At 47.9% G+C, this 14,234-nt stretch overlaps 1 protein-coding gene across 1 annotated transcript in view; it reads left to right on the top strand.

Annotated features, from left to right (window-relative positions):
* WDR59 (WD repeat domain 59) overlaps positions 1-14,234 on the top strand; it is an 80,621-nt gene that overhangs the window by 16,865 nt on the left and 49,522 nt on the right. Inside the window, exons 3-7 of the mRNA XM_055554348.1 lie at positions 1,134-1,269; positions 4,662-4,747; positions 5,850-5,930; positions 8,140-8,177; positions 12,103-12,191. Of these exons, the coding sequence (XP_055410323.1) occupies positions 1,134-1,269; positions 4,662-4,747; positions 5,850-5,930; positions 8,140-8,177; positions 12,103-12,191 (430 nt within the window). The remainder of the gene's footprint in view (positions 1-1,133; positions 1,270-4,661; positions 4,748-5,849; positions 5,931-8,139; positions 8,178-12,102; positions 12,192-14,234) is intronic.

Genomic DNA, 14,234 nt, shown 5'->3' with positions numbered 1-14,234 from the left:
CGTACTGTCTCGGTTCTCCTCTTGATACCCGCGTCACTTGTATGGTGTCGGGCCTTTGCCCTGTGTTCATTCTAATGAGAAGATGCTGGCCTGCCTGCCGTACGATCAGGTGATTCCTTAGGAAGAGGTCAGAGGTTCTAGGCCTTTGTTCTGCACCAGCTTTCTCAGAAGCCCCACAGACTCTCTGAATTTGTGTCTTAACCTGTGCTTTCCTTCTCTATTAACCTATGCCTCCTAGGGCTTCTGCTAGAGTTCGATCTGCCACTTTTACGTTCCAATTCCTGTCTCTTCTGAGCAGGGTCAGTTCATCTTTGTCTTCGTTGTCTAGCCCACCTGTTGTCGCTGATACCCTGGGCACTCAGAGCACTCCCCAGCAAAGAGCTCATGCTGATGGCTGCCGAGAGGTTGATCCACCCACCAAGGATTTTTTCCTTAGAAAGAAAATAGGTGAACAAAAGACCTCCCCGTTTTCAGGGCCTTCTTTTTGATTGGCACTGTGAACATTATTGGCACTTACTATGATTATTGTTTTCATCATTATTATTTTTTGGTTGCTCTTCCCCCTTCCAATAGTGTTAATTTGGTTCCTGTCACCAGGTCGTCAACTTGCATGGGAATCTGAGGTTTTCTACAGAATGTTTGGCTAAGTGATAAGTGATGTGTTTGGTTTTACCCACACTTATTGAATGCAAAGCACTGCCTAACGACGAGGGAATACAGAGATATTCAAGACGTGGCCCATACCCCGAAACGTTCAGCTTTGGGACAAGAGCCTTTACAAGAGCAGTTCTGCTATGGAGATAGGTGCTGTAGGCGAAATGCAGACTGTGTAGTGGGGGTCTGTGGAATCAGCTATGATCCTAGCTGGGGGAATAGTAAAGCCTGAGAAGCTGAATCTGGTGGAGGAGGTCAGGATTCTGGGGATACAGGAGGGAGGGCCATCTCTAGAGGCAGACCTTGCAGGGGTACAGCAGCCACGAGTTACTCTGGTCACTTGTATGCCTTTCAGAGTCAATAAACATCATGTGCATCTGGGGATTTTTTTTTTGCGTACTGTTTGTCATTCCAAATGTGCTTTTCTATCTTCATGCAAATGCTGTTCTGTTGTTAAAATGTTGATGTTGTTTTCCTAGCCGCCGATTCCTATACATCGTCAATCTGGATGCCCCCTTCGAAGGTCACCGGAAGATCTCACGCCAGAGCAAGTGGGACATTGGAGCTGTGCAGTGGAATCCTCATGACAGCTTCGCGCATTATTTTGCAGCCTCGGTGAGCTCATGTAACGAGTACTGGAAAAGGCTTTTAAATGTGAGATCTGGGCTGGTAGGTCTGTGTTCTATGTAGAGAAGAGAATGCAATCCTCCTTTTTCAAATAGGAAAGACGTGTGCATGCTTCTTAAAGGAAGATGGAAGCAAATTACAGATTTAAGTTATATATAAAAAGAATCTGGGGACCCATCAGTATTTCTAAGGATTGAATCCAGATTTGGAAGGGGAAGCAGGTAGATACCTCCATGTCTGTTTATGATAAGAACCCATTTTTATTTCCGGAGTATAACTAGCCAGGGACTCAGAAAGACCTTCTAAGGAGGGACCTGGTGAGCTGGTCTGGGAGGGTATTGTTGTTGCTTTCAGAGTGATCAGAAGATTCCAGGCACCTTTCCACTCAAAGGAAGGGATCCTTTTCTTGACTAGGATTTGTTAGATTTGTTTAATCCTCTGAAATTTTATGTACCTATTTATATGTGAATTCTTCCAGGGAAAAGATACATACAAATGATTAGATTTTCCAAGGGATTCCAGACTCAAAAAAGACCTGGGCTTAGATCATTTCTAGTATCCTTGGCCAGATTTTTTATCAGGATTTGTTCTCCTAGGACAATTAGAGATCTAAACCTCTGGCTCCTTTTGCACTGGGCAGGGAGGGCAGTATTTGAAGAAGTCCTCATCCTGCAGGGAATGTGACCATTCGCTGTGCCGTCTGGGTCTGTTCTTATCAGGAATGATGGTCTGTGAGAGGAAAGCATCTTACAAAAGAAAGAAGAGCAGTGTTGTCAGCTTTAGAAGGAACAAAAAGCGGCTCTTCCCTGTCGCTTCCAAAATAGAATCTGATTGTCTGCCTGTAACGAGGGACAGCGACTAGATTGGCACTGGTTCCTGGGACTATTGAAGGGTCAGACTGGATCTTTCTTCGTGGCGGGGTCTATCCTGGGCTTTGCAGGAAACCAGTAGCACCCCTGGCCCCTCCCCGACTAGATCTCAGTAGCATCCCCCTACCCCCATCTCGACAACCACAAATGTCTCTGGACATTGTCATATGTCCCCTGGGAAGCAAAATCTCCCGTGATTGGGAACCACAGGTTTAGGCTGAGCCCTTAGTACTTGACCCAAGTGGACTAACACTGCTTGTGTTTAGGAGGGGCGAGACAGAGCCTTGTTGATTTTTTTCAGGCAGTCATTTAAAGTGAACAGTTCAGTGTCCTTTACTAGATTCACTGTGTTATGTAATCACCACCTCTGTCTAATTCCCAAGCATTTCCACTGCTCCATAGGAAACCCCACTACGATTAAGCAGTTATTCCCTCCACCCACAGCCCCTGGTGACCTCTCTGTGTTCTTAGCTCCTCTGGACATTTTATATAAATGCAGTCAAACGATCCATGACCTTTTGTGTCTGGCTTCTTTGTCCATGTTGTAGCATGTATCAATACTTCTTTCCCTTTGTTATGGCTGAATACTGTTCCTTCCTATGGATACATCACATGTCGTCTGTTCATCCACCAGCGGACATTTGGTCTGGCAGGAGTAGTGCTGATAAGCACATGTGTGTGCGTGTACTTTTTTGAGTGCCCATTTTCTCTTCTTTGGGGTATATCCCTAGGGGTGGTGGGAGGGCCACTTGGTAAGTCTGTGTTGACTTTTTGCAGAACCATCCATCTGTTACAGTGGCTGGATCGTTTTGCAGTCCCGTCAGCACTGCACAAGGATTCCAGTTTCTCCAGAGCCTCACCAAAATTTGTTATTTCCTGTTTTTGTTTTTGTAATTTAAAAATTCTAGTCCTCTTAGTAGGTGTCACACCAGTGGTACCTTACTGTGGTTTTAATTTGCATTTCCCTCATGACTAATGACGTTGAACATGTTTTTGTGTGTCGGTTGGTCATTTTCATATTATGTTTTGGAGATTTGTCTGTTCAGTTCCTTTGCCTGTTTTTGAATTGGGTTATTTGTCTTTCTTTGCTATTTAGTTGTAAGACTATAGATAGACCCTTATCAGTGATCGGATCTGCAGGTATATTCTCTAGTTCTGTAGACTATCTTTTTAATTCCTTTATAATGTTGTTTGTGACATTTCATTTTGATGAAAGTTCAATTTTACTCTTTTTTTTTCTTTCCTTCATTGGTCTTGGCTGGAAGGCAGTTACAGGAGAAAGTGCTTTGGAGTTAGGAAATCTGAGGTCAGGTCCCAGTTTTAATGCTCACTGTTTTTTCTTGAGCACCCACCTAACTTTTGGAGTCTTAGTTGTCTCATCTGTGACGTGGGTAATGACATCTAGTGTGCATGTGATAAGAAAAAACAGAGGGTAGGTTTCTCAAAGTTCCTGGTCCATAAACTGGCCCTAGTAGACCCTGGAAATGGCAGGGAATGTTATTATAAGATCAGGAAGGGCTTTCCTTTCACTCCTATTCCCACTGGAAGCATTCTGAATTCTAAGCTTTTGACAAGAACCTTACCTATTTAGAATTGGAAACTGGCATTTCTGGGTAAAAACCTCAGAGCTCTGCACAAGTGTCTCTGAGCTAAAATGAAAACCAGTCTTCAGAAATGATTAGATTACTAACAGTACTAATAGTCGTTAGTGTATTAGTAATCTTTATCCACTGTCAGTGTGCTTCTTGAACTCATGATATTTGGGGAGCATTTGCTGGCCTGTTGTTTTTTAAGTGAAATGTAGTTTGATGGACGGAGAAGGCGATGGCACCCCACTCCAGTACTCTTGCCTGGAAAATCCCATGGATGGAGGAGCCTGGTAGGCTGCAGTCCATGGGGTCGATAAGAGTCGGACTGAGCGACTTCACTTTCACTTTTCACTTTGATGCATTGGAGAAGGAAATGGCAACCCACTCCAGTGTTCTTGCCTGGAGAATCCCAGGGACGGGGGAGCCTGGTGGGCTGCTGTCTATGGGGTCGCACAGAGTCGGACACGACTGAAGCGACTTAGCAGCAGCTGCAGTTTGATGGAAGCTTTTTCTTTTCTTCCTTTTTCTTATTGTAGTGTGGTTCCTTCTGGCCCATTTGCCCTGTGTCTTTCTGCTTAACCTTAAAGAAGTTCATGTGTCAAGGACTCTTCTATAGTTTTGCCTTCCAGGACACCCTTTCGGTGGTGGTTCTGTTTTCTTTCTTAAGCAGGCGTTTTTTCAGAGTGCTATAGGTGGCCTCTAGGTGTTTGACGGCGGGAAGGATGAGCTGAGAATGCGGAGTGTGACAGCGACTGGGGAGATGGGCGTGTGACCTTCAGAGCCGGGGGAGGGGGGGGCGGGTGGTGGTTCCTCTGACAGTGGAGGAGGGCTCCGTGACCCATAGCTCTCGTGCTCAGGAGCGTATCTGTAGCTTCAGTCCAGCTGTGACGTTTAAGATGGCGTTTCCCTTGTTTCTTTCCAGAGCAACCAAAGGGTCGACCTTTACAAGTGGAAAGATGGCAGTGGGGAGGTTGGCACGACCTTACAAGGCCACACACGCGTCATCAGGTAGGCACTGCCCTCTGCTGCTCTGGGCCTCTGTCGTTTGGTCCCATCCCGGGGGAAATGAAGCCAAGACACCATCCCCCTCCAGGCTTGACCATCTGGGTTTGCGTTGACCCTGGGTGTCTGCTGTATCCTTAGCTGTCCTGAAGTAATGGCTTTCATGGCGAGGAACAGCTGGAATTTGGGAACCTGCATCCCTGTAGCTATTAACCCCGATCCCAGGAGATACCTAGACAGGACAGCCTGCTCCAGGGTGAAAGGTTAGCACTCCTTTGCTGCAGGAGATGCAGCTACACCTGAGGAACTCCCCGGGGCTCACGGTCAGCGGTGCCAGGTGCACAGAGCCCTCTGGGCCCAGCCCTTAGCCCTGTGTCCAGCCACGTGGGCACCTCGTGGGGCTCCTGTCTCACAGTCCGTTACCCAGATGTGCAGTTTCTTCTTCCTGAGGGCCTTCTGGCTGACTTCTGGGATGTTCCTTGGGTCACTGTCTCTGGGTGGGGACATTTTGTTGCGGGAAGCAGCAGCAGGAAGTGGTGAAGGTGGCGTGGGAGGTGGTGGGGAAGGCCGGACCCCAGGCTGTGTTAACTCTGTATGTAGTAAGTGCCTTTCGAGGAGGGACAGTGTTGGTCGGGAGCGCCAGAGGCCTCTGGCCCTCCTCGAAAGCTATGTGGCAACATGGCACTCTGCCACTGCTTTGAAGATGTTGGGTTTACTCAGGGTACCTGTGGTTAAGTCTGACTTAAAAGGCAGTAAGTCAAAAATTCTATGTTTTTTCCCCCTTTGTTTTGTCTTACGTGCATGCACGTGTGTCTCTGTGCATTTGTGTGTGTGTGTGTTTTAAGTTGAAGTGCTCCGTTTCTTTTGGGGGAGCAGATGGTAACCAGGGAAGGACCTGAAAGTTCCCTTTGGAGCTCAGTTAAGTCGTCTTTCCCAAGGAACTTGGGAGATTCCCAGCCTAAATACCCAGATACCCAGCCTAGACCATGTTGAGGGGCCCCTGCAGGGTGACTTTTTGAAGCCACCAGAAATGAAATCTGGTTGTGCTCTGGAACTTCACTCAATGCTTTCTCATCATTGCTGTCTTCTTTCTTCCTTGTGTTTCCAGTGACTTGGACTGGGCAGTGTTTGAGCCTGATCTCCTGGTCACCAGTTCTGTGGACACCTACATCTACATTTGGGATATCAAGTAAGAACAGTGAAAGGGCATAACCGCCCAGCTGCTACGGGACCGTGGTTCCCCCTCGCTGCAGACCCTGAGACAGGCAGACCCTGCAGGAGCCTTGTTTAGGAGGGGACAGACCTACCAGTGCGGGGTGGGGGGCAGACAGGCTCAGGAAGGTGAGCGAGAGGGCGCGTCGTCCTCCTGGGGACCGCGGGGAGCCAGTGGAACTTAGTCCTGTGGGGGACGCTGGGCGCAGGTGCCCCACTCCCTCCCCAGAGGTGACCCACCTGGGGCCCAGGAAGCGGGCTGCCGTCTGCTGTCGGTCCCTGGGTGAAGGCTGTCCACAGGGGCCTGGTTCCCTGGCAGTTCAGGCCCATCACAGAGGTTTGCAAAACGGGCTCCAGCAGCCCGGGAAAGTCCTGTTGAAAGAACCCCAGGTTGTGGCAACGGGAACGCAGGTGACAGTGGGGGCATTTCGCTGGGCACACACGTGGGTCTGCAGCGGGCGGTGCCCCCAGACAGCTGCCCAGCTCTTGGTGCCGCTCCACCGCCCCTGGAAAGGGGGCCGAGAGCCAGCGTGTAGGCCAGCTCCCCATGGAGCTAAGCGTGGAGGAGTGCCCAGCCTCGGAGTCTGCGCATCCTGAGTTCTTAGTACACGGCTGTTCCCCCTTCTCTTTGAAGAGCAGGTTCCCTTCCCCGTAACCCCTAGCTAGGGGCTGCGTGGCCTGGGGGGTTCCCAGGACAGGACACCCTCTCCCCCACTGCTGTCCCAATTGACAGTGATTTTGTGACACTTTACACTGAAAGGTGAACTGTAGGCAGAGGACAGGCCAGGTGTTGAGGTTTGCTGGAGCAGACGGGCCAGCGGAGGGATTCTCAGGGGCAGAGGTGCGCACAGGTGACTGCACCAGTGTCCCGTGCACGTCCGCACCTCCGAGGTGATGGGTCTAAAGGCAGCGCCAGAGGAGGGAGAAGGAGCAGAAAATCCAGGGGAAGTGGACCAAGAGCGGCTCTTAGCAAACAAGCAGTCCCCCGGGAGCTCTGGGGCAAGGATCCCTCATTTATATGAAACAGTCATTTTCATAATTTAAAGATGGAAAGACACTGAACCAATTTGCCTTCTCAATAAGCCAGGGCTGCAGCTTTGCCTTGTCTGGTCCTCCCAGCCCTATGCAGCTGCCCACTGACCATTTGCAGTGAACCATTGACCATTTGAGTCTCCCACTGTATCCAGAAATAGTTTTGTTTTTTTTTTTAAACTGTAGTAAAAAAAACCCACAAGATGAAATTTGCTATCTTAATCGTTTTTAACTGTGCAGATCGGTTGTGTCAAGTATATTCACATTGCTCTGCAGTGAAGCTCCAGATCTTTTTCATCCTGCAAAACTGAAACTCTGTACCCATTAAACAGCCCCCCGGTTCCTACTCCTTTCAGCCCCCGGCAGCTACCACTGTACTTGCTGTGAATTTGACTATTCCAGGTACTATGTGTAAGTGGAATCCATCCTTTTGTGACTGACTTATTTCACTTACTGTAATGTCCTCAAGGTGCAGCCGTGTGGTAGCATGTGACAGGATTTTCTTCCTTGATTTTTTCTTCATCCCTTCGGTGTAGTATGTGGGATCTTAGTTCCCTGACCAGGGATCGAACCCACGCCCCCTGCATTGGAAGGCAGAGTCTCAACCACTGGACCATTGGAGAAGCCCCCCTTCCCTTCCTTTTTAAGGCCTGGTGACAATCCGTTGTCTGTATAGACCATAGTTGGTTTATGTGTTCAGCAGCGGACACTTGAGTGGCTTCCACCTCTGGGCTGTTGGGAACATCCAGAGTAGTTTTTCACGCCATCCTGGCTGTGCTGTTGGAAGGTTCTTACACAATTGCGTCTCTACAACTGTCCCCTTGTTCCTTAGGAGAAGTGACGCAGGAAGGGGCCTTTTGGCTCCCTGCATGTTCACTTCAGTCACTTAGGCTGCACTATTGAATACTATAATTTGTTCTCTGTGGAGACAGAGATTTGAAGTTCAGGTTCTGCCTCAATTGAAGAGGTTGAGAAAGTTCATCTCCCTGGAGAGAGACAGGATTTTCTTTACACCACTTATTAAGGTGCTCACATTCCCAGTGAAGCCCCAGCACACCTTGAAAGGAAAGTGAAGAAAGGCAAGCAGAAGGAGAGAGGCCCCAGGCGGGTGGTGCCGGTGGACAGGCGTTTGACTTCTGACTCTCGAATTTCAGAGACACGCGGAAGCCCACTGTCGCGCTGTCTGCTGTAGGTGAGTGACTGCCCACCCCCCTCCCCAGCGGCCTTCACTCCCCCCTCCCACCGCCCTGCTTGCACCGGCCGGGCTCCCTCCCACCTGTGCCCTGCCTCTGTGCAAGCTGCGTGGACCTTGACCCTGCTGCTCTCAGAAGCTAGAGTCTGGACTGTAGAAGTGGTCAGGAACTTATGTCAGAGTTCAAGGGCAGGTGCCATGTTGCTTTTCAGACTTTTTATTGTGGAAACTTTCAAAACTGTGAAACAAGAAGAGAATGAATTGCCTCGTGTTCGTCATCCAGCTTGAATGACTGTCAATGCACAGACAGTCGTCTGTCATCTTTCACCTCCACCCCATGCCCTTTGGGATTATTTTTGAAGCAAATCCCAGGTGTCATATCATTTCATCAACAAATATTTCAGTAAGTGTTTTTTACAAGAGGGGACCCCTTTAAAAAAACACATAACCGCAATACCATTAGCATACCTAAAAATATTAACAGTAGTTCTTTAATATCCTCAAATATTTAAGCATATGCAAATTTTCTCAGTAGTTTCAGTAGATGTTGTCTGGTTTTTTTGTTCTCCTTTTACAAAATTTTTGAATCAGAATCCAAATAAAGCTGGTGTTGATAAAGTGGTTGATATATTTCTCATCTCTTTCAGTTGGTAGGTTTCCTCTCCTTTCCCCTTTTTTGGTTGTTTTTCCTTTCCTGCAGTTTCTTTATTGAGGAAAACAGGTATTTTGTCCTGTGGTTTCCGCACAGTCTACGTTATGCTGATTGTGTCCCGACGGGATCATTTAATACGGACACATGGAAACTTTGAAGTTGCCTTCTCATCTGCCTGTTTCCATCACCCTTTTGGAGTTGACTGCTCTTGCATTTCTCCACTGGGCTTGTTACAGAAGATTCTCACCACTTCCTGAGGGTTGAACTTGGGCATAGAAATGTTTTACCTTCCCCCCTATGATGAAGCCCAGTTATCAGGATTCTATTTTGACATCCTTGATCAAAACAGATCATATTATCTGTCTCTTAAATCCTCCTTATTTTGAATCTTCTTGGGTCATTTCAATTTACATTTGATGTTTGCTCCAAAATGATTGCATGATTCTTTTTTTTCCCCCTGCATCCCCCCACCTCATCGTTTGAAGGCATTAAACATCACAAATGGATTAAGCAGTTGGTTGGTTTGCTCTGTGAGGTTAGGGACCACATTGTTCAGGGCTGCAGACCAGGGTCAACCTCAGTGCCTGCTCTGAGGAGATGCTCTGTGAAGGTTTGTTCCATAGGTGTAGGACTCAAGCGCCTGTGCCTCTGTGCTTAACAGTTTAATTGATCTGGCCCCTGCCCCCATGCACATACTTCTGATCTCAGGCGTATAACGACCCACAGATGTGGTCGCAGAGGACATCCGGCTGAAAGAAAGTACCAGGGGTCTTCGTTAGTTCTCCTGACAGGTTTCTAACTTAATTGGATTGTAGAGGACCTCTAAAAAGGAAGATTATTCTAATTGCTTTCTTTTCTAAGTGCTTCTTAAGAAGCAGAGGTAGGAGATGTTTTTCTTTTTTGTACCTCAGTGAGGCTTCTCAGTGGTGGCAGAGCTGCCCTGGGGGGATAGAAGTGAACGCGAAGCTTGTGGACCTTGACATAAAGCCGCTCTGGCTAACATTCCCTGAGAGGTGGAGGCAGAGGCTGCTATTCCCCAGAGTCTGTGGTCCCCATCTCTCTGTGAGTAAATTGTTTCCACCGTGGGGCAGGAAGTCAGTAAGGCATGACTGTGTGTCCTCCAGAGCCTTCTCTGATTCTGAGAACTCTGGGGCCTTCATTTCATCTTGATGTCATGATCCTACAGGTTGAATTAGGAGGTTCCCAGAATCCTTTGGGAGGCTTCATGTTCTGATAGACCACCTACTGGGAAGGGTATATTTTCTTGAAACTGGTTTTTATTTTTTTTTTCTTCTTTTAAAAAATTTTTCTTACTTTCTTTTCTTCCAGTTTTATTGAGATATAGTTGACACACAGCAGTGTATAAATTTAAGGTGTCCAGCATAATGATTTGACTTACCAAATAATGATCACAATAAATTTAATGAACATTCATTGTCTCATATAGGCACAACATTAAAGGAATAGAAAAAAAAATTTTTTTCCTTGTGTCTTCAAACTCTTCGGTAACTCTGTCACACAGAAATGGAGCAGTCTTTTCTTACACTTCCTCCTCTAGCTTTCTTGCAAAGAAACTGGGTCTCCTGAGTAATATACCACCTTCCTCCAACTTCAGGGGTGTCCACCATTCATTCTTAGGTGACTTAAGGTGCCCTGTGTCTCAGGGAAAAAACACAACAAACAAAGAAGCAAGCCAACAGATATTCTCACCAAAGCCAAGCAAGGCTTAAGTCTGGGCCTTACTCTGTTTCCTGTTGGGTACCAAGCCCTTGCTTTCTCTCTCATCCTTTCCAGGTTCTTGGGTCAGGTTGCCCTCTAAAGCCCTGGATCCACTGTGGTGTCCCCAAGTAATAAACACCCACCCGAAGAGAGAGGGTGTCAAAGCAGAAATGTCATGTGTTGTCTGAGCAACAACAAGAAGAGGTGGAAAGAGAATCATCATGTTGTTCTGGTTTAACGTAATTAATGTGATTATTTTAAGAGTCAGCTAGAAGTGCTGCCATGTCCCAGTTTTCCACCTGTCTCAGCCCCTTCTGGCATCTTCCAGTACCAGTATGCCCCCTCACTTAAGTAGCTCTTTTGTCATTATTGTTCCCTCTGTGTATTGGCAGAGGACTGAGTTCCTGTCCCCACGCAGGGCCACGTGTAATTGCCGATGGGGAGACAGGAGAAGGGGTGGGGAGCACGTAACTTTCTGAGGGCAGAATTGGGTAACGGTGGGGCTCAGTCTTCAGCTGAGCTTCAGCTGCAGGCTGTGTTTTTCCAGGACTGCCCCTCCTCCCAAAACAAAAACAGAGTGGGAAGGTGCAGGCTTTGATCTGAGGCTCTTGTGATCGCAAGCTTGGCGTTGGAGAAGATGAAGGGTGGGTTGTGCAATGAGTCAGTTACCATCCAGCAGAGCTCGGCTGAACTGCTTAAGCAGCTCCATTTCCTGGGCTTCCCTGGTGGCTCAGTGGTAAAGAATCTGCCTGCCGACCCAGGAGACACAGGTTTGATCCCTGGTCTGGGAAGATCCTGTATGTCATGGAGCAACTAAGCCTTTGCACTGCAACTATTGAGCCCGTGCTCTAGGGCCCAGGAGCCACAACTTCTGAGCCCCTGTGCTACAGCTACTGGAGCCTGGGCGTCCCAGCGCCTGTGCTCTGCGGTAAGAGAAGCCACTGCCGTGAGAAGCCCACGCAGCAGCGGAGGCCCAAGCTTGTGCTAAGTCGCTTCAGTTGTGTCTGACTCTCTTCGACCCTATGGACCATAACCCTCCAGGCTCTTCTGTCCATGGGATTCTCCAGGCAAGAAAATTGGAATGGGTTGCCGTTTCCTCCTCCAGGGGATCTTCCTGACCCAGGAATTGAACCCACGACTCTTAGGTCTCCTGCATTGGGAGGTGGGTTCTTTACCACTAGCGACACCTGGGAAGCCCCAGCATAGCCAAAAATAAAAATAAATACAATTTAAAAATGAATATATAAAAGTAAGTGGAAAAAAAGGAACTACAGTTCCCTATTGATTCTACTCAGAGGTAACCTGAAGGTTTTTTTTTTTCCCTCATGAGATTATTTCCTCAATTAGGTATCTCTCATCCTGTTCCCATGTGTTAATTCATTTATTTTTTTGGCTTCATTTTCTCTCTCATTGTGGAGCTGATGCAGTCATAGAAGCTTGAAGAGTTCTGTTCTTATTCATCTGGAACTCATTATCCAGCTCCCCTGTATAAGCTCCACTCTGTTCCGAAGGCGTTGAGGGCAACAGCTTTCTTCCCCTGATTTTGCTTTGCAGCGGGTGCCTCACAGGTCAAATGGAATAAGAAAAACGCAAATTGCCTTGCCACCAGTCACGACGGGGATGTACGGATATGGGACAAGCGGGTAAGTGATCTCTTTCTCCTCCAGGAGGGTATCAAGAGGATGTTGTGAGCAGCAGGACTTGTCTTGAGAGTCCAGGGTACCTTGGGCAGCATAGTTAATTGCCATGTTAAGATCCCAGTACCAAATGACATTTGCTTCCCGACCAAATTGGTGTTGAAGAACATTATGATCACAGGGTAAGAAAATGAACTTGGCCTGACCCGAGCTACAGTCCCATTCTGCTACTTCCTGATTATATCAGGTGAACCACAAACTTTTCCAAGCCTCAGTTTCCTTATCTTCGGAATAAAGGTGGTAATAGTGGGTGTATCACTGAGGAGGTCAAGCCTGGGGAACCAGACACCATTCTAGAATGGTCATTGGGCTTTTATCCCCGCCCCAGATTGCAGAGGGAAAATCCATTGTTTTAGAACATACACCATCCAGAATCTGAACCACTGGGGCGGGCACTCAGTATGCTCAGATCTTCCCTTAGAAGTCTAGCTGTTGGGACTTCCCTGGCAGTCCAGTGGTTAAGACTCTGCACTTCCACTGCAGGGGACACAGGTTCAATCTCTGGTCAGGGAACTAAGATCCCACATGCTACAGTGGTGTGGCCAAAAATTAAAAAAGAAGTCTAGCTGTCCTGTCAGTCTAAAAGGAGAGCCTGCAGGTTGTATAATCTCCCTGCAGCAGCCCACAGTCCTGAGAGGCATGAAGGAGGTGAAGGGCCTGGGCATCTGCTGTCATGGCAAGCCTGTCATGCTGGCATCAGGGAGAAGGCCTCTTGCCTGCGTAACTCCCATGGGTGGGGTTAGAATGCAGAAGGCAGTCGACTTACACACGATCTGGGATGTAGATTCAGCTTCCTGCTCTGTGAAACGGGAGGCTAGAGCTCCAGCCTTTGTGGGGAGGACCGACTGTCAGTTTTCCCGAAACTTGTTCTGTGGCTGTCCCAGCTGGGATGCTGAGCATACAGTCTCAGTGTTGCTTTTTGCTGCCCTGCTCCCTTCCCCTGCCAGCAGGGAATAAAGTCAGATCGTGGGAGAGGAGAGGGGAGTGAAGCAGAGATGGGGAGGCTGCGGGGTTGGGTGCTAGGACTTGCTGGGGAGGTGGTGTGCTGGTCAAAGCCCTCGCCTTGGGTGGCTCTTCAGTGATTTTATAAGGAGAAGGATAGTGCATCTTCTTTATGTTACTTTTATATCTGTCTCTTTACTTCAGTCTGGTAATAGCCATGCTTTGTCCCTCTTTATTTCTTCAATTAGCAATTAGTTTTATTCATGTTTGTCGCTGGTATAACATTTAAGGGCTTCCCCGGTGGCTCAGTGGTAAAGAATCTGCCTGTAATGCTGGAGATGCAGGTTCAATCCCTGGGTCAGGAAGATCCCCTGGAGGAGGAAATGGCAACCCACTCCAGTATTTTTGCCTGGGAAATCCCCTGGACAGAGGAGCCTGGCTACAGTCCATGGGATTGCAAAGAGTCAGATACGACTTAGCGACTGAACAACAAAAGTAATATTTGAATATAAAAAATGGTTTAAATGTTTGATTAATTTGTAGTACATGCATATTTATTTGCCTTAGACTGTTTACAGAACCATAGGCAAAATAAACAATGTGGTATTTAGCCATGAATCTGCTGCTGCTGCTGCTGCTGCTAAGTTGCTTCAGTCGTGTCCGACTCTGTGCGACCCCATAGACTGCAGCCCACCAGGCTCCCCGCTCCCTGGGATTCTCCAGGCAAGAACACTGGAGTGGGTTGCCATTTCCTTCTCCAATGCAGTAAAGTGAAAAGTGAAAGCGAAGTCGCTCAGTCGTGTCCGACTCTTAGCGACCCCATGGACCGCAGCTCACCAGGCTCCTCCGTCCATGGGATTTTCCAGGCAAGAGTACTGGAGTGGGGTCCCACTGCCTTCTCCGGCCATGAATTTAGGACTGGTTTTCCAAAACAGTGGCTATGTTCCTTATCTTGTAAAAATACACTGCTGAGCTGTTCCTTTATAGGCTTCTCTGTGGTCTACTCATAACCCTGACTTCCCTCAGCAAGTCTGTTATCTATTTTGT

The sequence above is a fragment of the Bubalus kerabau genome, chromosome 17, assembly GCF_029407905.1.
Source record: "Bubalus kerabau isolate K-KA32 ecotype Philippines breed swamp buffalo chromosome 17, PCC_UOA_SB_1v2, whole genome shotgun sequence".
Taxonomy (NCBI): Eukaryota; Metazoa; Chordata; class Mammalia; order Artiodactyla; family Bovidae; genus Bubalus; species Bubalus kerabau.
The sequence above is the reverse complement of the archived record's forward strand: the minus strand, read 5'-3'. Positions and strand labels throughout refer to the sequence as shown.